This window comes from Rattus norvegicus, chromosome 4 (genome assembly GCF_021556685.1).
Source record: "Rattus norvegicus strain SHRSP/BbbUtx chromosome 4, alternate assembly SHRSP_T2T, whole genome shotgun sequence".
NCBI lineage: Eukaryota > Metazoa > Chordata > Mammalia > Rodentia > Muridae > Rattus > Rattus norvegicus.
In genome coordinates this window covers 8,632,455-8,656,754 of record NC_141537.1, presented here as the reverse complement: position 1 = coordinate 8,656,754, position 24,300 = coordinate 8,632,455, and the positions used below count along the sequence as shown (strand labels likewise).

At 43.4% G+C, this 24,300-nt stretch overlaps 1 protein-coding gene across 6 annotated transcripts in view; it reads left to right on the top strand.

Moving 5' to 3' along the window:
* Dpp6 (dipeptidyl peptidase like 6) overlaps positions 1–24,300 on the top strand; it is a 906,096-nt gene that overhangs the window by 569,954 nt on the left and 311,842 nt on the right. For all 6 annotated transcript variants that reach the window (XM_087656307.1, XM_087656309.1, XM_087656310.1 and 3 more), the window contains 1 exon segment: positions 14,717–14,815. In XM_087656307.1, coding sequence (XP_087512433.1) covers positions 14,717–14,815 — 99 coding nt within the window.

Below are 24,300 nucleotides of genomic sequence, written 5' to 3'. Positions count from 1 at the left end.
AACTTATAGATACATAGATAGATAGATAGATAGATAGATACATAGATAGATAGATAGATAGATAGATAGATAGATAGATAGATAGATAGATAACAAAAATCTCTATGATATATTACATACCATGGCCAAGTGGGATTTATCCTAATTCAGAAATATTAAGTCAACATACAGAAGTCATTGAGATACACATGTATTAACAAAATAACACAGAAACTCTTAGATCACATAAATACCCAAAATGCATCAGTGTCACAGACTGTGAGCATAGGTCAGAGGCTACTGTGTGGGAGAGCTGTTCTGTGCTCCTGTGTCCAGTGAATGAGCTATCTCATTGGCCTTCACTGGCTTGATTGTATCTTTTTTCTAAATTTAATTTTATTTTTAATTATAATTTAATTTTATTTTCACTGTGTTTGTGTTTCTGTGTGTAGGTTTGGGCTTGTATGTGTAGGTGCCTTCAAAGGCCAGGAGAGATGCTGGGAACCAAAGTGCAGGTCTCTGGGAGAGTAGCACAGACTCTTAACCACTGATCAAATGCTCCATGCCCTTTGACAGGATCTGCTAACACACAAAAGGCTTTAATTTTGACAAAATTCTAATTCCTCTTTGGTTATTAATATGCTAGTGTTTATAGCAGGGGAAGTGTTTTTAATCTAAGGTCACGAAGGTTTATTCCTGTTGTCCTAAGAATGTCAACAGTTTTAAGTTTTGTATTTAGATCCTTTGTGTAGTGGTGTAAACTGACTTTCCTGGCGTGTGAGCGTGCAGCTCTATCAGCCTTGTTTGTTGAATATCCCATTCGCATAGTGTAGTGGTAGCTCCTTTGTGACTGTGGACTTAGTTCAGAACTGTTTTAATCCACTGGTCTACATGTCTGCAGATGTACCCATACCACAGCATATTAACAACTGTAATTTTATGGTCTTTTAAAACTGTGAGGTCTATGTCTTTTCAATGCTTACTCTTAATATTGTATTGACTTCCCCATATTGCTGTAAGAATTCAAAACACACTTTGGTAGTAAAATTACTTTCCTGTTGCTGTGATAAAACACCATGTCCAAGACAACTTACAGAAGAATGTTTATGGTTGCAGAGGGTTGGTGCTCATTATGTCAGGGCAGAGACAGCAGGCGCAGTGGGAGAGAGGAATGCTGGGAAGCAGCGATCTCAGCACAAAACAGAGAGAGAGAAGAAATGACAAGAGTCTTTTAGATCTCAAAGCCCGCACATATTGTTATACCTCTTCCAAAAAGGTCACCTCTCTTAAGCCTTCCGAAACAGAGCCACCAGGCGGGGACAGTGTGGTCATCATACACATCAGCCTATGCCTCCATCCTCATTCAGGCCACCACAGTAAATTCTCAGGTGCCGCGAAAGCTTACTGAAAGCAGACTCTGAGAGCAAGAGGGTTTCCCTTATCTCCTTTGTCAAGTCTACTTCCCCGAGAACTACGAACTCTCAGTTAAAATGATGGATAGCTATTTAAAAAAAAAAACACGTGATATGATCCCTTCCCTTGTTTTGTGAGTGCCGCTTCTGGGCGGATGCATGCAGCAGGGGGACAGAGCAACTGCAGAGACTTAATGAAAAGAAGAGACCCAGGGAGCATGGGTTTGTCTTTGCTTTTCCTTAAGCAGAACTGTGATTGAAAAAAAAAAGAAAGAAAGAAAGAAAGAAAGAAAGAAAGAAAGAAAGAAAGAAAGGAAGGAAGGAAGGAAGGAAGGAAGGAAGGAAGGAAGAAAGAAAGAAGAAGGAAAGAAAGAAAGGAGGAAAGAGAAGAAAGAAAGAAAAAAAGAATTACCCTTACAGTTTTCGTCCTGTGGTCATGTCACACTTCCTTGGGACTTAGAATGAGGTCATAGTTTTCAGAGATTCTCCTGCCTGAAATCCCCCACCATTCAAGAGCAGAATGTGGTGGGTAGAGATGGCTAGTAGCAATAAAGTCATAGTACATGGGGCAATGAATATCCCCTATCAGCTAGCACTGATGGAACTTTAAATCACTTCCATTCCATAAAAACAACCGCTGCACTGCAGCCCTCTCTACTCTCACTAAATAGCACAGTCACCGCAGAGGTTCTGTCCAGTGATGACACCAGCTGTCAGGACAGCATTCTGTAGGAGGCAGTGGGTGCCTTGGATTCCAAGTGGGAGTCTAGATTCCAAGAAGGCTTTGAAAGGGGCAGCTTCCTTTACTCTTTTATTGGAATAAGCATATGGCTGAGCCTTGTCTACCCATTGCTTCTGGAGACATTCATGGGGGCTGTTTCTCTAGGTTGTACTGCTGGGGAACTGTGTCTTAGGATTGAGAGGACTAAGGAGTCTGGATGCTTACCCCCATGAGCTATGCTACAGGCCCTCTTGGCTTGGCCTTTCTGTTTCATTTCCTGGAGCAAAGCAAAAGCTTTTGTCTTGACAAGCAAAATTTTGCCAGGTGTTCTACCTGTACTGCTCTAGAGTGTCCCCGGATCCCCTCAAATGCAGAATGTCCTCCAAAGCACCCACAGAGCTAATTTTCTCTTCCTTCCAACATTAGCAATCCCATTAGGAGCCACAACTGCTGTGATAAGCACTGATTTAATGTAGAAAATATAGTTATTGTGTTCTCCTTTGAGCTAAAAGCTAGAAAGGAAGGTGTCCCAAGCACTGCTATCAGTAAGCAAAACTAAACCCAGAGAGAATGGTGGGGCTGAGCCCAGGCACAGTGGGGAAGAAGGTTACAGTGCAAAGTCCTCATAGGAGTGACCACACACTGGGGACATATGTACATATGTCTTGGGCACAGCCTTGTGGTATTGCCCATACCCCACTCCAGCATTGCCTTCATCTTGATAAAGAAAACTTCTAAAGTGAGTGTTTTCCAAGCACTTATGGATTCTAACCTTGTTTTCCGGGAACTCAGAGACTAGAACATGCTCATGGCCATACTCAGCTCTGGACTCATTTGCTTTGTGGCCATTTCCAGTGCTCACAACTCAGCTCCAACTTGGCGAGCAGGATCTGGTAGGAGGGTGTGCTCTGGGGCTTTGGGGTTCTGGAAGATTCTCTCAATAATTGTGACAAACAAGGTACCTTGCTCTGTGGTGCAGACTGATAATCCAATTACTCACTATCCATGTCTCTCTGAAGGGTCTTGAAGGGAACATGTCCTTTCTGGTTGTCTCATATTTCTCCCTTGCTAGACCATGTTCTTTTCTAAATCTCTCTCCTGAATAATAGATTCAAAGTTACTTTTTTAGTTTTCTGATATTAACTGCAGTAACTATTCATCTATAATAGGTCGTGCATGCCCAGTGTGTGCCATTCAGAGCAGATGCATTCCTGCATTCTGGTGAGACTGACTACAAAGAACTGCACCATAAGGGGTCTGTAGACCTGATGGAATTTTAGTTGCATTAGAATGTTCCAGAGTTTGCCTTGAATGGAATTCTGACCAGAGCTGGGCAGTAAAAAGCACTAAACACACTGAATACTTCAGAGAAGCATGAGGAGAAAGCCCCTGACTCTGAGGATCACACGTAATGAAGACTGGCTTCAAGGCCAGGGTATGCTCACATTTCCAGGAGTAAAGATCAACTAGTATTTGATAGCATGAACATGATGTGCGGATTGCTTATATTGGAATGTCACCACAATTCTATTTAAATGCAGGGCTGTGACCAACTGTCTTGAGTGAGCAACCAATGAGAAAAGATGGACCCACTGGAAATAGGAGGAAGCCCAGGAGGCCACTGAGAACCATCACTAGCATGCATGTCACTCGGTGGTAGCTGGCTTGGGAAACAAGGAGGCCCACAGTGAATGGTTAGTCAGGTGTAAAGACCTTGAAGGGAGCCTGTGGTAACAGGATGGGGGTGGGCAGTAATGGACACCAGGCCTGAGTTCTGAGATTAGATGCTGATTCCTCCCACTGTGTCTCCATCACAACCATTTCTAGAAGTTGACAAACACTTTATATCATCCTGTCCATGGGGAGGAAAGAGAAGGTAGACACAAACACACCCTATTTTTGAGTGTCTGTGGACTATAAGAGTCTTGTCCAAGACTTAGATAGTATACAAAGACAAAGAGTGTTTATTCTGTAGAAAACATCTAGCATGTTGAAGTCAACCATTCTTCAAAATGATAATCCCATACAAAGGCACATAGGCCTTCTTATAGGGAACCAGGAGGAACTCTCTAGAAGGATTAGGTAATCTCTAATGTGACTGCCAGGGACCAAAGCAGTGACCTTAGTATAACTTTGATTAACGACTATATTAGTTTTTCTATATTTAGAGTTAGGTTTGGTAGTTGAAAATTTCCTTGGTGGGTGTTGGAGAGGTCACAAGGGTCAGCTTCTGATTGGCTTGTGCCAGGTGGTTTGCATTCCTGTGCATGAACATTCAGCTGCAGGATGAGATAAGACTGCCAGCGCAGATGACCTGTCCTGGGCTCAGATATTTTCTCTTTCTTATGGCTCTCTCCAGACTGTTCTTTGGGAGGGGGTTTATGATCTTGTTCTGGATTTTATGGTCTGTCCCTGGAGGTGATGTCTGTGGCCTTCTTTTCTAAATTAGGCCTGGTGCTGAAATGGAGAAAATGGGGTCCTTTCAGGAGCATCTGCTAACCTGGACTAGCAGGTAGTTGTTCAGTAACAGGTAGGAGGACCAGAGGATCAAAAGGGAAAGTAGAGTTCGGGATTAGGAGGTCTTGCACAAGCTACACCTTATGCCAAACAAGTTTATCAAGAAGCGCAGCATCTTACATACAGATTTCAGGGGAAATGAAATGTGTCAGCAGTATCACACAGGGGGATAGTCAGCAGGAGGCTAATCAAACAATGTCATACAATGGGAACACACAGCATCCATTCCTAATATATCAAAGACAGGACACTCATCAGTCTTGACACACGTAACCACAGTCCTTCAGTGGGAAAGAATTGGTTTTCCAGGACCCAGTGATGCAGCTCTCCCAAGACCCCAGCCCTTGGCCATTACTTGCTCTGTCAACCATAATCCTGATTTCACAGAAGGTACTATATTCTTCTCCATGCATGAAGGCCTCAGGGAAAGCTTTTAATCACCCTGACCCCCAAAAAATCTGCCATCCTGGAGATCCATTAACAAAAATATGTATATGTGCAGTATCAGAATTGGTACTAACCTTGTCTGAGTTGAAGGTGTCTGTATTGCTCCACAAAGCAAGTCCTTGTCTGTTTCAGTAGTTCTGGTCAGCCATAGCCAGCTTGTCTCCACCCATCTCTACTGCCATCCTCAGCTGATTGATTGAGGGACTAGAGCAACCTCACATGTTATGTGACCACTCAGGGAACTGAGGAGGGACACTCACCTTCCAATCACTGAAGAAATGTCCCTGGGACTAGACAGGAGGCAGACCTGTGTCTCTTAGACTGCGGTGGTTGCTAGGAATGTGGGTCTATGGATTGAGAAGAGAAGAGGCAGGCATCAGAGGAGGTAATGCTCCACGTCAACAAATACAAGGGAAATCCCTAGATTTGAACTAGCCGAGGACTGTGATCTGCAAGCCTTGAATCGGAATGCTTGCAGATGAAGCAGACTTGGAGGAGTTCCAATTGAAGAATTGGTTTATGCAGCCATTCACCACCTTATTGTGAATTACAGACTCAGACTGAGCAATGGATTCTTGAGAGCATCTTTGAGTCTCTCTTTTGACTTCCCCTCATTAGCTCTAGAAGGACTGTCTGGTAGAGCTTGCTTGTCTATGGAACCCTTGCTCTAAAGGCCCATTTTCCTTAAAGATGACAACACACACTTGTTACTCATATGACGTTAAGGCCACAAGCCAAGGCAAATGCAATGTGTGTTTATTTGTAAAGGCTTGTCAGTTCTTGCTCCATAATACTCTGATTTTAAAGACACATAACCCTGAAAGAGTGAATCTTACTATGGTGCTCCCTGTTTTCTCTGGAGCCTGTCACCAAGAAAGCATATTGGAAAACACATTAGTTTATAATTTTCCAATATGCCATCCAGGACAATGCTTTCCAAGGGACTTGCTGATATACTGGGTGGTGGTTTAGTGAGCAGTCACCAAAACAAGTGTTCAGGAGACTAGATCAGTACTAGTTCAGGCCAAGAGAGCTAAAGAGAAATGGGCCACAGTGAACTAGTCAGGTCAGAGAACAGAGATGGCTCAGGCTGAAATGGACACTGCCTTTTTTATAATCAGAATTATTGCCATCAACACCACTGGACCCAGCAGCTGTGACTTCTGTAAGAGTCAAGGTGTGCTTTAACTTTCTCATATCATGGGATCACATTCACAAGTGCTGGTCCTCTCTGAAGAAAGCCTAAAACAATCACCAAGTTTGTTGACTCATCGTATATAGATGGATTCTTTTTCATTAAATATATTTACTTAATTTTATGTGGATGTGTGGATGTGCCTGAGTGTGTGTGTGTGTGTGTGTGTGTGTGTGTGTGTGTATACACACCATGTGCATGCGATATCTACAGAAATTGGGAGAGGGCATCAGATTTCCCTGGAGTTGAAGTTACAGGTGGTTGTGAGCCACCTTGTAAGTGTTGGGAATCAAACCTGGGTCTTTTGCAAGAACACCAAGTACTCAGTCTCTAAGCAATGGCTGCAGACCACGTGCCCAGATTTCTGATATCCTTCTCAATTCAGTATATTACTATACATGCAAAGGGACTCCTAAAGTCCTAGCCAATTGCAAATGGAACACCAGGCTAGACAGTCTCCATAAAGATCTTCACATTCAAACCTCTCAAAATAGGGTTACCCTGGGGTAGCCCACAGTTTCTAAGCACATGGACAGAGTTGACAGAGACAGAAAAAGAGAGATCCATGTCCTCAGAAGGCAAGGGCAAGCATGATGCTTCATTGGGTCCAGAATCTCTGGAAGGAAGCTGAAGACCAGAGCAGATGTTTCTTCAGAGCTCTCAGGATGCAATTCTGCTGGCTAAGCAGTCCAGTGAGACAGCCTTTGCCCCCAGTATTGTGAGAAGCTAGTGTTCTGCCCCATGACCACCGGCAGCACTAGGCTGTAGGGCTTTGGTGTGCTCACAGGAGAATGCCTATTTCAGGGTGACAGGGATACCCATGCACACTCCACAAGCTTGGGAGAAGTCGTAGCTAGAGAGAACTGTGCAGCCAGGCTGAGAGATGAACCCAACTCCACACACCCCCCCTTCCATTCTTCCCACAGAAATAAAGCCCTGGCCTTCAGAGCACTCATTTTGGCTAGGATTTTGGTTCTTGTTCACCTTTGAGAAAAGAATAGAAATATGTTCAGCCCTAATGTTTTTCCCAAATTTGAGATGAAAAGACAAGTGTCCCCTGTGCTGAGTTTTCGTTTTTATTTCTCCTGACATGTGCTCAATAGACATTAGCTTCATGTACATCTGAATTAAGTTAACAGAAATGGCAGTTAAATGGAGAATAATCAACAAAGCCAGCAAAATTCTGATTAAAATGTACTGTTCACAGAACAGATAATGCTTTCTAGAGCCAAGGGTCATCTTGGGGTACATGTGGAGCACTGTGTGGCTACCCTTGTTACTCTTGCTGAAGGGTTAACCACCCAGCCCTCTCTGTTGGGAACCATGCATACCTGGGTCATGCTGCTGCGTGTGCTGTTAGGAAGGTTCAGGTGGCTCACTTGGTGTGGATGAATCAGTTAGGCACACATTGGCTGAGGCCTTACGTTTAGATGAGGATACCAGCTATGGCCACCACACCTGTAGTATTTATATCTCAATCGTTGCTGCCACAGAACACATGACAAAAGCAACTTGAGAAAGATGTGGTTGGGAAGGCCTGGAACAGAAGAATGTGGCAGCTGGTCAGGAATCAGAGAGAGATGAACACTGGTGCTCACATGTTCAGTACAGGACCACAGCCCTTGGTATTGCCACCCACTTGAAGAATTAATTAACCTAATCTACAAGCTCCCAGACATTCTCAGAGGCTTGTTTCCATGGTGATCCTAAAGTCTATCAGTATGACAATCAAGAATAACCATCAGATGACTTTATTAATACTCACTGTTTTCAAGAATATATATTTTTAAAAATCAGTAGAAAAGTAATGAATTAACAAAAATCACCATGATAATCTATTTCTCCTATGGTTAAATCCAGCTCCCAGACTTTGTTTCTCTCTGTCCTTGGCTTAGTCTTCACCCATGCCACTCTTCATGTTATGTTTACTGCCCAGTGCTCATGGGCTGCCATCATGAAAATCAGTTGCCTCATGCACATCACCTACCTTTTCTTTGTTCAACAATATTAATTAAGGTCTCAATTCCCTTCTTTCATAGCAATATGCAAACATGATATGTCCATTCATCTTCAATGTATCCTTTGCCTCTTGGGAAATTCTCATGTCTGAAAGTCCACTCCAGCATCGACACATACTCCAGCATGGGCAATGACTTAGGCTTTTATTGTTATGAATAGACACCATGACCAAGGCAACACATATAAGGACAACATTTAATTGGGGCTAGCAGGTTCAGGGGTTCAGTCCATTATCATCAAGGTGGAAACATGGCAGCATCCAGGCAGGCATCATGCAGGAGGAGGGTTCTACATTTTGTTCCAAATGCAAAGGGGGGAAAACTGACTTCCAGGCAGCTAGGACAAGGGTCTTAAACCCCACACCTACTCTAACAAGGGCACACCTCTAATGGTGCCACTCCCTGGGCCAAGCATATACAAACCATCACAGGCACATACTCCAGCATAGGCACACATACTCCACCATGGGTACATGCTCTACCACCCATGCCCTGCTTCCCAGACTTGCTTTCAGCTATGGAAATATTTCAAATCTCTTTATCAAAGTCTCCAATGACATGGTAACAGGATTGCTTATTAAGTGGGCAATATTAATAACACACCAAATGAATTTATACTCTCACATTTCCCTTAAAGAATTTGGAAGTATGGTTGCAGCCATAAACAAGAAAGCTATAGCATGACATGAACAATTTGCTGTCAGGCACTCGAGTTTAATATAGTCTCATTTCCTCAGATATACCAAGAGCTACAACTAACTTCCTGTTACTTGGACCCGGGATCCTTAAGCAAACCGTTTTCTTTGTAGTTCTGTTGAGTTCTTTCTACAAGACCAGAAGAGTAGACATTGCTTACAAGGAATATGCTAACTGAGTGCAAAACCAAGCTAGGAAGAGTACACCACCCAGTGTCTCCCTTTAAATGTTGTACTTTTGTGTGCTGGTCAACAGAAATTTGGAGATAGTTACAGTCTTGTTGATTGGGTCCTACTACTGTGACAAAATGCACTACTAACTCATGGGCAATGGCTAATTTTATTTTCTGATACTATTGGAAGTGAAAAATCCAATGTCATAGTGCAGCTGGGGTTCTTTTCTGGTGGGGTCTCCCTTTGGCCTGCTGATGGCAGCTTTTTGCTATGGCTTCATGCCATACCCCCTACCCGTGTGTGTGTGTGTGTGTGTGTGTGTGTGTGTGTGTGTGTGTGTGTGTGTGTTGAGGAGCACATATAAAAAGAAAGCTCTTCTTCTGTCTCTGTCCTGAGATATAGTTACCTCAATGTTTAGGCCCCAACCAATAAATTGTGGATGGTACAAAATTCCATAAAAACAATTGCACATGGGTGTCTTTGATGGCCTTAGGCACTAACACAGTCTGCCTTCTGGCCTTCAAAGACTATACCCACCCTAATAATAAGGGCTAGACATTTCACCCTCTGAGGACTTGACTTTGGGCCCCAGACCCCACATAGAAAAGCGAGGTAGTGTGGCATGTGCTTGTATCCGCAGAACTGGGGAGGTGAACACAGGAGAGCTTGCTGGGCAGAGAGCTTGGACTAATCTGTGGACTCCAGGCTAGTAAGAGTTCCCATTTCTATTTTTAAAGGTTGCCTTTTATTTTATTTCAAATTATGCATGTGTATGTGGGGGGCGGGGAGGCGGTAAATGCTCATTAGATTCCCTCAGATGAGGGAATCAGATTCCCTGAAGGTACAGTTACAGGTGGTTGAGAGCCACATTACTTGGGGTGCTGGAGCCAAACTCAGATTCTTAGCAATAATCTTAACTGCTGAGCTATTGCTCCAACTCAAAGAGAGCATACTTCAATGAAAGAGGTTAGTCTACAAATGTGTGCAGACAAATGTGCACACACACACACACACACACACACACACACACACACACACACACCACACACACGGGGTGGGGGAGAGCAGAGTCATCAGTTCCAGTGTTTTCTGGATGTCCTGGTCAGACAGTCTGGCTCAAATGACAAGACACAGGTTCTAAGCTAGGAAACCATAAGGAAGACATCTCAGGGCTGGAGAGGTGGTTCAGTGGTTAGGAGTTCTGGCTGCTTTTCCAGAGGACCCAGATTTAATTCCCAGCACCCATACCAGAGCTTATCTGCCCCTAACTCCAGTTGCAGGGCTTCTCACACTCACACACACACACACACACACACACACACACACACAATGGGGATGCTATACATGGTTGTTCACTGCAGTATAGACAAGAATGGGAAGAGATGCCTTTTGATGATTTTAAGTTTCTTTTAAGGGCAGAGAAAGGGCTTTGAAATCACAGTGACAATTTCACAGGCACAGGACTGAATGCATTGAGCAGAACCTTGGCCAAGGGAACTGACATGTGAATTTTATTTTATGTTTAAATAAAACCATTTATTCTAATCAATATGCACTTCAATAAAAGAGGAATAGTGAACACACACACATTTAACCTGTGTGTATGTGACAAGATGAAGTCTTCAGGCTTAGTAGACACAACTCATTAAAGGACAAAGGTCAATAAATATATTTTAAAGTTTTTATTTATTTTAAATATATAGAGAAATGGACTGAACGGTCTGAAGAGGGGTTGGATACTTTTGATGGATTGAATTCAGAAGCTATATGAACAGTAAATGAAAATTTCTTGTTTTATGGTTATGCATAAGAAAACTGAAGGCTTATACAGGTATTTTAATTAAAAAGTACAGTGTATAAAATTCTATTATGCTGCTAGTTTTCATAGGTGGCTTTGAAGATATGAACTTTTAGGCTAAGTTACCATTTGTGGAACTTTTATAAACTGTGGGCATAGCCATAGACAACATACTACAGCAACACTGAGACTTGTTGAATTGACATAAGCAAAAGCAGTGGGGTGGGGAGGAAAACAAAGCTTTCTTCATTCTAAAAAGGTTGGTTGGGCATCTACAATGTGTGAGGGACCTGGGAATATGAAGTCACTGCCCCTCTCTTAAAAAGGAAAAGGAAAAAAATCCAAGTTTGCACAGAATAAATGCTCAAAGACAGTGATGGGTCCAATGCTAACTGTTGGTAGAAGAAAAGATGGTGTGACCATTATGACCCAGTCTGAAGGAAGCATCCTGCAGAGTGTTTGAAGACAGGCTTTCCTATAGCTACCTATGGGTGGCTCAATGTTGTTGTAAAAATATAAAAAATATATAAAGTAAAAGGTTGTCTTTTACCCCATTAGGTCTGGCACCGTGGTACCCCAAGATATCTGTTAGATATCTTGGCGGAAACACATCTCAACTCGTTGGCCCCAGTGTCTCCTGCTGCCACACACTTTGTTACACTCAAATTGTCACATAAAATAACACACAACACAATAATCTTTGACCCAACTGGTAAGATATAGTTGCCCACCTAAACATACAAAGCCCAGTACCATCCATCCCTTAGGAACATTAATAACAACCTCTAAATGCACAGAGCGGAATCTTAAAGTCAGCCTCCATCGTCCTGCCACGGCTTCTCTCTCTCCCTCTCCTCTCCCCCTGTTTCTTCCTTTCTGTTCCAGTCTCCTCCTCTTCCTTCAAACTTCTCTCCCGTCCATCCTTTCTTCTCCTCCAATGACAGGCCTCCTTCTATCCTGTACCTGCCCCTCACCTGTACTTTACAAATTTAATGGGGAGAAGGTTCTAGTGAAGTCACCCGATGCTGTCCAAACCATCAGTGTCATTTCTAAGGCCACACTTCAGCAGTCTCCAACACCCAGGACTCCTATATGACAGATGCTGGGCCCCAATGTAGTGAAACACCAACTTAACACAAGGAAAGACTGAAGCCTAAGGAATTCAAACAGGAGGGAAAACAGGAAGCAGCATTTAAAAGAAGCTTAGATGAGATTAAAGAAGGCAGGACAGTCTCTCATCTTGGAAAAGCCAATCAAGAATTTTAGAGATGAAAATATACTTGATTTACACTTAAGACCTTACTTTTAATGTGTCTTAAAGCTGTGTGAGAGGCCATCAGGTACACTGAAAAATAACCAAGTCAGAGAGACAGGACTGAAGGAATCAGGCAGATATGCTCAAAGACAGAAGCCAGTAAGAGCTGTGGAGGCTGCCCGAGGGCTCAGGTATAGCTTCAGAAGCTGGGGCATGAAGGACAAGACAAGGGTGGTGTTAATTGATGGAACTTGTAATTTCTGATGTGAAGACTCATTCTTGGGCTGTAGACGCAACAGACTCTTGCAACAGATTTGAAAAGGAATCCACCAGGGAACATCATCTTACAGAGTATCTAAGCATAATGGAAAATCCATCTGCCTTCATCTCGAGCTGTTTCCTGCACATGCTGTCTCCTTTGCCAATAAACCATGTCCTCAAAGCACCAGGGCCTCTGGCAGTTCTTGCTGTAGCTCTTCCTAGCATGCATGCTCTTTTGTTACTTGTATCTGGGCTAAACTGTTTCTTCTACAGAAAAACCTTCCCCAAATTCCTTCTTCAATCTTATTCCTGCTGCCCAGGGGACAATCTGGCTATCTCAAGACTGTTGCACTATTATTATGGTTGTGTTCTGCTTGCTTGTTTAACTTTGCCTCCCATGTCTCCATGAGCTCCCTGCATGAGCTCACCATGCCTCATGGACATGTAGGTCAGGTCATCATGTCCATCATCACCTCAGAAGTCATAGGAAGTGAATCAAACTATAAACCAGTGGATTGTATAATAGCCACACTAGGGCCCAGAGGCACTGCAGAGAGCAGCTACAGAAGATGGGGCTGCTGATGGGCAAAGCCAAGTTTCCTGCCTCAGTGAAACACACACTCACACATACACTCACATACACATACATTCACACCTGTTACTTCTACCACAAACTGCCACTCTACACGTCTTTGTATGTTTATTAAAAATGTTTAAAACAAATAAGAGTATTTTCAAGCTTAGGCATTTCATTTTATGTAAAAATGTGAATGGCCATGTATATCTATATACCCTGCAAACATGCTTGATGTCTACAGAGGCCAAAACACATCGGATTTTAAGCTGTCTTTTTCTGTGGATGCTTCAGTGGCAGACAGGAAGCCACGGGAGGGAAGGCTTGGCTTGTTTTAAGGTGTTGTGTTTGGAACCTCGATGGAGCCATATGCGATCACTGATCACGTTTCACAGTAAGGACATCTTTGAATTGTATCCCTTTGCAATTTTTAAGATTTTTATTCACAGTAATCCCACTTAGTATTCAGGAAACCAGTTCATACACAAGTTCTAGGGCATTTCAGAAAGGATCCAATTAAAGCAGGGCCCCTTGTCAGTATAACGGGAGAAAGGGAGTTGATAAGCAGATTCGTGTGGTCCACGAAGGGACACAGGTCTGTAACACATATTGTCAGACAAGCCGGAAGGCAGGCTCTGTCCTGAGGTCACTCTTCCTTCCATATGCAATCCCTACAGAGTCCCTTGCTTGGGTCAGACACACTATCATTTGGAAATGGAAAACTGGGACAGGCAAATGGAACTACAGAGAGTGAGCACAATCAATGATGGCCCCAAGATGGCTCTGGAGTCAGAAATTGGCAAGAGACACAAACTTAACAACCAAACACCAGCTGCAAATGACAATGACCTGGGCAGATTGCTTGGATGCCATGCCCAAAGCCTCAATCCTCTGCACCCCTGAAAAGAAACAAACAAAACACCCACAAAAATCAAAGCCACCTCATACAGAATGTGCATACAGTTAATTAGCTGAGCTCACCCACATCATGGCTGATGAAATGACATTCCAAGTCTTTAAGGAAATCCAGTGAATTTGGCATTTTCTAGTTAAGAGGACAGGGAAGGAAGCAAGCATTCCAGGTAGACAAGGTATTTGGTATCATGAGTATTCACACAAAGTAAGAGAAGTAGCTTGGGCGGTCTGGCCTTGGGTACCCCATGTATTCACTCAGGCCTCCTGGAGAACCTTGAACATCTTTCAGAAGCAGATAAATGGGTTTTGTGGCTCTAATGGAGATACCGTCTTATGAGGGAGAGCCAAGGTCCAGGGCACCTTGACCTCTGTAAGCAGGATAAGAGCTGGCAGATTTTCAAGCCTTTTGCAGAGGGACCATTAACTGAGCATTTCCTCTCAGGATGGATATTAAGGTTCTCCCAGGTGTTTTCAGTCAAGATGGAGGAGTGCTGACCCCAGCATCTGCATCCAAATATTTGTGAGTATCCACTGATCTGAACAAGAGTAAACCCTTAACTCAAAGGTACCAGGAGCAAGTGACACAAGCGGGGACTAAATTCTAAGGGATGTTTTCTGAATCCCTGAACACCCAGTAGCCTGCTTGTCTACATGGGACCACTGAGCTCAGTTCTGCATGCATATCTTTTCCCTTGTGTCTTGAGACACATGTTCACGTGTGCAGTGGTTTAACCCTCTGTCTTTTCTTTCTCCAGCGGAAGATACCAGTCTGTCTCAGAAGAAGAAGGTGACTGTGGAAGATCTTTTCAGTGAAGACTTCAAAATCCATGACCCAGAGGCAAAGTGGATAAGCGGTAAGTCCATCACCCTTAGAGTGTCTGGGAGGTCCTCCCACTCCCTCCTCTTCTCCATCACCTCAGTGTGGGTGAAGCTCTGCAGAGGGTCTGATCTCTGGATGTGATCGTCAAAGCATTGCCATTATAAGAACACGTGACCCCAGATAGCCATGCCTTACTCTGCAGCCTACCTCACGGGCATCAGCAAGGCCTCAGCTTTGGAAGAAATGGACCTTCTGAGGACCCAACCTCTGTCATCATCCATGTGTTGCACTCCTCCTGGAGCCATTACTTCTCTCAGCAGGTTGCTAAGCAACAGAGCCCCTGGTGCCTCTGCTGAGCTTGCTTTCTGCACAACACTGGTCTTCTCTGCCTTCAGCTCACTTTCACTCACCAGGGAACTTAGCTGTGACCAAGGACTGAGCTAGGTCACTTCCAAACACAGGGGTCTGTGCAGATAAATACTGAGAAGTAAACCTCAACTCTAACCTGGATCCCACCTCTCTTTCTAGTTTGGTGGACTTTTTTCTTAAACAGTAAAGCAAAACAGAACAGTGTGCAGATGGTAGTCTGTTCCTGACTCTTGATGCCCAGGATAATGAATGTCCTCTAAGGAGGTCGGAAATCCCATGAGCCTCCTCCCTGGCCCTCATGGGCAGGGCAGGCTGAATCTCTCCTGCTGTGCCAATCCATGGCTGCACTTAGCATTGTCTTCCCTTTAAGGATTGCTCTTGAAAGTGACTCCTAAGGTTGGTAAGTCAGTGCATCCAGTCCAGGTACAATCCAGAGAGCAACAGATTTCCTGAGAACCTGACACAGCAGACAGCAGAGCTGACACAAAGAGCAGCACAGTGGGCTGGCCACCCACCTGACACCCAGTTTTGTGTCCTTTGATCTGTACCTCTGTGTTTGTATTTGTGTTTGTGTGTGTGTGTGTGTTTGTGTATGTGTACACGTACATATGCATATATTTGTGTTTTGACCCAGTGCTTACATAGGTTTGAGGGCTTAGGCACTGTTAAAGGTCAGATCTTGAGAATAAAACACAGTCTTCTTGGGAGCTCAAAGATGCATTCTGTCAAGAAACATTGGTCCTAACTCAGTAGATGTAGAGAGATGGGGAATCCACTTTATCATTCTCCGTGGGAAGATGTTTTAGAGACCGTGAATGGTCTTAAATGGATAGCTAGGGTTTGTTAGATAAGAGAGAAGAGGCTTCTGGGAAATGTAAGTCTAAAACATCAGTCTGTGCCAAACTGATCGGAAGAACCAAATGCAAGCTGAGATACAATACCCAGGGATGAAAAAGTAAAACAAATCCAAATAGCAAGGCAAAAGCAGGCTCCAGGGGTACATGGAGGGGTAGAAATAAGGGGCACCAGACCTAACTCTGGAGTTCAGAGCTCAATGAGGTGGGGGGAGGACTATTCAGATTCCAGGAGGGGCCAAAGAGTAGAGATGTGTACTTTTTTTGGTTAGGTTGCCATGGTTTCTGACAGGCTAATCCTGAACTAACAGTCTAAATGAAGAGGCCAGGGCAGGAGGGAGAGATGTGGCTGTGGAAGAGAAAGGAAAAAGGAGGGGAGGGGATTGATGTTTTGTAGACATCAATCACTGGTGTTAATATATATCTGGGATTTAATACTGGTGCTCATGGTCTAGAGGTAAGGCTCTGTTTTTGTCATAGGGAAACATACTAGTTTGGAGTTTTAACTTTTTTTAATTTTTTTTAATTTATTTAATACGTAATAATAATTCTTTGGTTTCCCGGTAAACATCCCCCTCCCCCCTCCCCTTCCTTATGGGTGTTCCCCTCCCAACCATCCCCCCATTGCCACCCTCCCCCCAACAGTCTAGTTCACTGGGGGTTCAGTCTTAGCAGGACCCAGGGCTTCCCCTTCCACTGGTGCTCTTACTAGGATATTCATTGCTACCTATGAGGTCAGAGTCCAGGATCAGTCCATGCATAGTCTTTAGGTAGTGGCTTAGTCCCTGGAAGCTCTGGTTGCTTGGCATTGTTGTACATATGGGGTCTCGAGCCCCTTCAAGCTCTTCCAGTTCTTTCTCTGATTCCTTCAACGGGGGTCCTATTCTCAGTTTAGTGGTTTGCTGCTGGCATTCGCCTCTGTATTTGCTGTATTCTGGCTGTGTCTCTCAGGAGAGATCTACATCCATCTCCTGTCCGTCTGCACTTCTTTCCTTCATCCATCTTGTCTAATTGGGTGGCTGTATATGTATGGGCCACATGTGGGGCAGGCTCTGAATGGGAGTTCCTTCAGTCTCTGTTTTAATCTTTGCCTCTCTCTTCCCTGCCAAGGGTATTCTTGTTCCCCTTTTAGAGAAGGAGTGAAGCATTCACATTTTGATCATTCGTCTCGAGTTTCATTTGTTCTAGGCATCCAGGGTAATTCAAGCATTTGGGCTAATAGCCACTTATCAGTGAGTGCATACCATGTATGTCTTTCTGTGTTTGGGTTAGCTCACTCAGGATGATATTTTCCAGTTCCAACCATTTGCCTACGAATTTCATAAAGCCATTGTTTTTGATAGCTGAGTAATATTCCATTGTGTAGATGTACCATATTTTCTGTATCCATTCCTCTGTTGAAGGGCATCTGGGTTCTTTCCAGCTTCTGGCTATTATGAATAAGGCTGCGATGAACATAGTGGAGCACGTGCCTTTTGTATATGTTGGGGCATCTTTTGGGTATATGCCCAAGAGAGGTATAGCTGGATCCTCAGGCAGTTCAATGTCCAATTTTCTGAGGAACCTCCAGACTGATTTCCAGAATGGTTGTACCAGTCTGCAATCCCACCAACAATGGAGGAGTGTTCCTCTTTCTCCACATCCTCGCCAGCATCTGCTGTCACCTGAGTTTTTGATCTTAGCCATTCTCACTGGTGTGAGGTGAAATCTCAGGGTTGTTTTGATTTGCATTTCCCTTATGACTAAAGATGTTGAACATTTCTTTAGGTGTTTCTCAGCCATTCGGCATTCCTCAGCTGTGAATTCTTTGTTTAGCTCTGAACCCCATTTTTTAATAGGGTTATTTGTCTCCCTGCGGTCTAACTTCTTGAGTTCTTTGTATATTTTGGATATAAGGCCTCTATCTGTTGTAGGATTGGGAAAGATCTTTTCCCAATCTGTTGGTTGCCGATTTGTCCTAACCACGGTGTCCTTTGCCTTACAGAAGCTTTGCAGTTTTATGAGATCCCATTTGTCGATTCTTGATCTTAGAGCATAAGCCATTGGTGTTTTGTTCAGGAAATTTTTTCCAGTGCCCATGTGTTCCAGATGCTTCCCTAGTTTTTCTTCTATAAGTTTGAGTGTATCAGGTTTGATGTGGAGGTCCTTGATCCACTTGGACTTAAGCTTTGTACAGGGTGATAAGCATGGATCGATCTGCATTCTTCTACATGTTGACCTCCAGTTGAACCAGCACCATTTGCTGAAAATGCTATCTTTTTTCCATTGGATGGTTTTGGCTCCTTTGTCAAAAATCAAGTGACCATAGGTGTGTGGGTTCATTTCTGGGTCTTCAATTCTATTCCATTGGTCTATCTGTCTGTCTCTGTACCAATACCATGCAGTTTTTATCACTATTGCTCTGTAATACTGCTTGAGTTCAGGGATAGTGATTCCCCCTGAAGTCCTTTTATTGTTGAGGATAGTTTTAGCTAACCTGGGTTTTTTGTTATTCCAGATGAATTTGCAAATTGTTCTGTCTAACTCTTTGAAGAATTGGATTGGTATTTTAATGGGGATTGCATTGAATCTGTAGATCGCTTTTGGTAAAATGGCCATTTTTACTATATTAATCCTGCCAATCCATGAGCATGGGAGATCTTTCCATCTTCTGAGGTCTTCTTCAATTTCTTTCTTCAGTGTCTTGAAGTTCTTATTGTACAGATCTTTTACTTGCTTGGTTAAAGTCACACCGAGGTACTTTATATTATTTGGGTCTATTATGAAGGGTGTCGTTTCCCTAATTTCTTTCTCGGCTTGTTTCTCTTTTGTGTAGAGGAAGGCTACTGATTTATTTGAGTTAATTTTATACCCAGCCACTTTGCTGAAGTTGTTTATCAGCTTTAGTAGTTCTCTGGTGGAACTTTTGGGATCACTTAAATAAACTATCATATCATCTGCAAATAGTGATATTTTGACTTCTTCTTTTCCGATCTGTATCCCCTTGACCTCCTTTTGTTGTCTGATTGCTCTGGCTAGAACTTCAAGAACTATATTGAATAAGTAGGGAGAGAGTGGGCAGCCTTGTCTAGTCCCTGATTTTAGTGGGATTGCTTCGAGTTTCTCTCCATTTAGTTTAATGTTAGCTACTGGTTTGCTGTATATGGCTTTTACTATGTTTAGGTATGGGCCTTGAATTCCTATTCTTTCCAGGACTTTTATCATGAAGGGGTGTTGAAGTTTGTCAAATGCTTTCTCAGCATCTAATGAAATGATCATGTGGTTTTGTTCTTTCAGTTTGTTTATATAATGGATCACGTTGATGGTTTTCCGTATATTAAACCATCCCTGCATGCCTGGGATGAAGCCTACTTGATCATGGTGGATGATTGTTTTGATGTGCTCTTGGATTCGGTTTGCCAGAATTTTATTGAGTATTTTTGCATCGATATTCATAAGGGAAATTGGTCTGAAGTTCTCTTTCTTTGTTGGGTCTTTGTGTGGTTTAGGTATAAGAGTAATTGTGGCTTCATAGAAGGAATTCGGGAGTGATCCATCTGTTTCAATTTTGTGGAATAGTTTGGATAATATTGGTATGAGGTCTTCTATGAAGGTTTGATAGAATTCTGCACTAAACCCGTCTGGACCTGGGCTCTTTTTGGTTGGGAGACCTTTAATGACTGCTTCTATTTCCTTAGGAGTTATGGGGTTGTTTAACTGGTTTATCTGTTCCTGATTTAACTTCGGTACCTGATATTTGTCTAGGAAATTGTCCATTTCCTGTAGATTTTCAAGTTTTGTTGAATATAGGCTTTTATAGTAAGATCTGATGATTTTTTTAATTTCCTCTGAATCTGTAGTTATGTCTCCCTTTTCATTTCTGATTTTGTTAATTTGGACACACTCTTTGTGTCCTCTCGTTAGTCTGGCTAAGGGTTTATCTATCTTGTTGATTTTCTCAAAGAACCAACTTTTGGTTCTGTTGATTCTTTCTATGGTCCTTTTTGTTTCTACTTGGTTGATTTCAGCTCTGAGTTTGATTATTTCCTGCCTTCTACTCCTCCTGGGTGTATTTGCTTCTTTTTGTTCTAGAGCTTTTAGGTGTGCTGTCAAGCTGCTGACATATGCTCTTTCCTGTTTCTTTCTGCAGGCACTCAGCGCTATGAGTTTTCCTCTTAGCACAGCTTTCATTGTGTCCCATAAGTTTGGGTATGTTGTACCTTCATTTTCATTAAATTCTAAAAAGTTTTTAATTTCTTTCTTTATTTCTTCCTTGACTAGGTTATCATTGAGTAGAGCATTGTTCAATTTCCACGTATATGTGGGCATTCTTCCCTTATTGTTATTGAAGACCAGTTTTAGGCCGTGGTGGTCTGATAGCACGCATGGGATTATTTCTATCTTTCTGTACCTGTTGAGGCCTGTTTTTTGACCAACTATATGGTCAGTTTTGGAGAAAGTACCATGAGGAGCTGAGAAGAAGGTATATCCTTTTGCTTTAGGATAGAATGTTCTATAAATATCTGTTAAGTCCATTTGGCTCATGACTTCTCTTAGTCTGTCTACGTCTCTGTGTAATTTCTGTTTCCATGATCTGTCCATTGATGAGAGTGGGGTGTTGAAATCTCCCACTATTATTGTGTGAGGTGCAATGTGTGTTTTGAGCTTTAGTAAGGTTTCTTTTACGTATGTAGGTGCCCTTGTATTTGGGGCATAGATATTTAGGATTGAGAGTTCATCTTGGTTGATTTTTCCTTTGATGAATATGAAGTGTCCTTCCTTATCTTTTTTGATGACTTTTAGTTGGAAATTGATTTTATTTGATATTAGAATGGCTACTCCAGCTTGCTTCTTCTGACCATTTGCTTGGAAAGTTGTTTTCCAGCCTTTCACCCTGAGGTAGTGTCTGTCTTTGTCTCTGAGGTGTGTTTCCTGTAGGCAGCAGAATGCAGGGTCCTCGTTGCGTATCCAGTTTGTTAATCTATGTCTTTTTATTGGGGAGTTGAGGCCATTGATGTTGAGAGATATTAAGGAATAGTGATTATTGCTTCCTGTTATATTCATATTTGGATGTGAGGTTATGTTTGTGTGCTTTTCTTCTCTTTGTTTTGTTGCCAAGACGATTAGTTTCTTGCTTCTTCTAGGGTATAGCTTGCCTCCTTATGTTGGGCTTTACCCTTTATTATCCTTTGTAGTGCTGGATTTGTAGAAAGATATTGTGTAAATTTGGTTTTGTCATGGAATGTCTTGGTTTCTCCATCTATGTTAATTGAGAGTTTTGCAGGATACAGTAACCTGGGCTGGCACTTGTGTTCTCTTAGGGTCTGTATGACATCTGTCCAGGATCTTCTGGCCTTCATAGTTTCTGGCGAAAAGTCTGGTGTGATTCTGATAGGTCTGCCTTTATATGTTACTTGACCTTTTTCCCTTACTGCTTTTAATATTCTTTCTTTATTTTGTGCGTTTGGTGTTTTGACTATTATGTGACGGGAGGTGTTTCTTTTCTGGTCCAATCTATTTGGAGTTCTGTAGGCTTCTTGTATGCCTATGGGTATCTCTTTTTTTTAGGTTAGGGAAGTTTTCTTCTATGATTTTGTTGAAGATATTTACTGGTCCTTTGAGCTGGGAGTCTTCACTCTCTTCTATACCTATTATCCTTAGGTTTGATCTTCTCATTGAGTCCTGGATTTCCTGTATGTTTTGGACCAGTAGCTTTTTCCGCTTTACATTATCTTTGACAGTTGAGTCAATGATTTCTAGGGAATCTTCTGCTCCCGAGATTCTCTCTTCCATCTCTTGTATTCTGTTGGTGAGGCTTCTATCTACAGCTCCTTGTCTCTTCTTTTGATTTTCTATATCCAGGGTTGTTTCCATGTGTTCTTTCTTGATTGCTTCTATTTCCATTTTTAATTCCTTCAACTGTTTGATTGTGTTTTCCTGGAATTCTTTCAGGCATTTTTGTGATTCTTCTCTGTAGGCTTCTACTTGTTCTCTAAGGGAGTTCTTCACGTCTTTCTTGAAGGCCTCTAGCATCATGATCAAATATGATTTTGAAACTAGATCTTGCTTTTCTGGTGTGTTTGGATATTCCATGTTTATTTTGGTGGGAGAATTGGGCTCTGATGGTGCCATGTAGTCTTGGTTTCTGTTGCTTGGGTTCCTGCGCTTGCCTCCTGCCATCAGATTATCTCTAATGTTACTTTGTTCTGCTATTTCTGACAGTAGCTAGACTGTCCTATAAGCCTGTGTGTCAGGAGTGCTGTAGACCTGTTTTCCTGTTTTCTTTCAGCCAGTTATGGGGACAGAGTGTTCTGCTTTCGGGCTTGTAGTTTTTCCTCTCTACAGGTCTTTAGCTGTTCCTGTGGGCCTGTGTCTTGAGTTCACCAGGCAGGTCTCTTGCAGGGGAAAAGTTGGTCCTACCTGAGGTTCGGAGGCTCAAGTGTGCTCGTGTGGTACTGCCTAAGTCCTCTCCGCGGCGGCAGCATCCGGGAAGATCTGCGCCGCTCTTTCCGGGAGCCTCTGTGCACCAGGGTTCCAGATGGCGTTTGGTGTTTTCCTCTGGCGACTGGATGTGCGCAGAGTGTAGTCTCTTCTGGTTTCCCAGACGTGTCTGCCTCTCTGTAGGTTTAGCTCTCCCTCCCACGGGATTTGGGTGCAGAGAACTGTTTATCCAGTCTGTTTCCTTCAGGTTCTGGCGGTGTCTCAGGCGCAGGGGTCCTGCCGCTCCTGGGCCCTCCCCTACGGGAACCCAGAGGCCTTATACAGTTTCCTCTTGGGCCAGGGATGTGGGCAGGGGTGGGCAGTGTTGGTGGTCTCCTCCGCTCTGCAGCCTCAGGAGTGCCCACCTGACCAGGCGGTGAGGTCTCTCTCCCACGGGGTTTGGGAGCAGAGAGCTGCTGTGGGCCGGGATCCGCGGGTGTGGGACTTCCGGTAAACACAGGAAGTGCCCGGTCTCAGAGGAATTCTGCCTCTGTGTGTCCTGAGTTCACCAGGCAGGTCACTTGCAGGGGAAAAGTTGGTCCTACCTGAGGTTCCGAGGCTCAAGTGTGCTCGTGGGGTACTGCCTAAGACCTCTCCGCGGCGGCAGCAACCGAGGAGATCTGCGCCGCTCTTTCCGGGAGCCTCCGTGCACCAGGGTTCCAGATGGCGTTTGGTTTTTTCCTCTGGCGTCTGGATGTGCGCAGAGTGTAGTCTCTTCTGGTTTCCCAGGCGTGTCTGCCTCTCTGTAGGTTTAGCTCTCCCTCCCATGGGATTTGGGTGCAGAGAACCGTTTATCCGGTCTGTTTCCTTCAGGTTCCGGCGGTGTCTCCTGGAGTTTTAACTTTTAAGATTATAGATCTCAATTAGTTCTTTTTAAATACATTAATGGGTTCATTGATAGTATAATAACTGCATTAGTGAATAAAATGTAAAATTATAAAACCCTAAGCAAAGTTCCATGATCTCAGAACGGCCATTCTGACATCAGACATTCACTGAGAGTAGAGAGCTAGAACTGGGGATGTGTGTGTGTTTGTGTGTGTGTGTGTGTGTGTGTATCATTATACCAGCTGAGCGACTTATTTGTGAGTTCATTAGAATAGTGATTTTTATTTACTTTATTGTTTCCTAAGACTACCTTCTCTGACAGCTTTAAATCTTCTAGAATCCTGCAGCTCTGGTAGAATTTCCCTTGTATGTTTGTTACAACAGAGGATCAACAAAAACTAACAGAGGCTCCTGTAACAGGTGGTCCCTCCACACGTGTGCTCCATTGGGTAACTTCTCATAGTTGCCACAGTAGGTAGGTGCACTGCCCTTTCAACCTTTGGGTGCTGTGAAGAAACACCATGACCAAAACAACTCTCATAAAAGGAAACATTTAACTGTGGGCTGGCTTACAGTTTCATGGTGGGGAACATAGTGGCATTTGAGCAGGAATGGTGCTAGAGTAGCAGCTTAGAGTTATATTCTGATTCACAGGCAGAGAGGGAGCGGGAGGGAGGGAGGAGAGGGAAAGGGAAAGGGAGGGGGAGAGGGAGAGGGAGAGGGGGAGGGAGAGGGAGAGACTGGGCTGGCAGGGCAATTTGAAAACTCAAAGTCAACCCCTAGTAACTCACTTTCTTCAAAAAAGCCACACACCCTGACCCTTTTCAAGTGGTGCCATTTTCCAATGTCTGAGCAACCGGATATATGAGCCTCGGGAGGCTATTGGTATTCAAACCACCCCAGGGACATTTTCTTTGCTGTTCCCAGGTTCTGTGACAGGACAACATTGTGGTCACTGCTTCTTTTCAGACTGAACCACCTCAGTTCTATTCTTCCCCCCTCCCCTCAC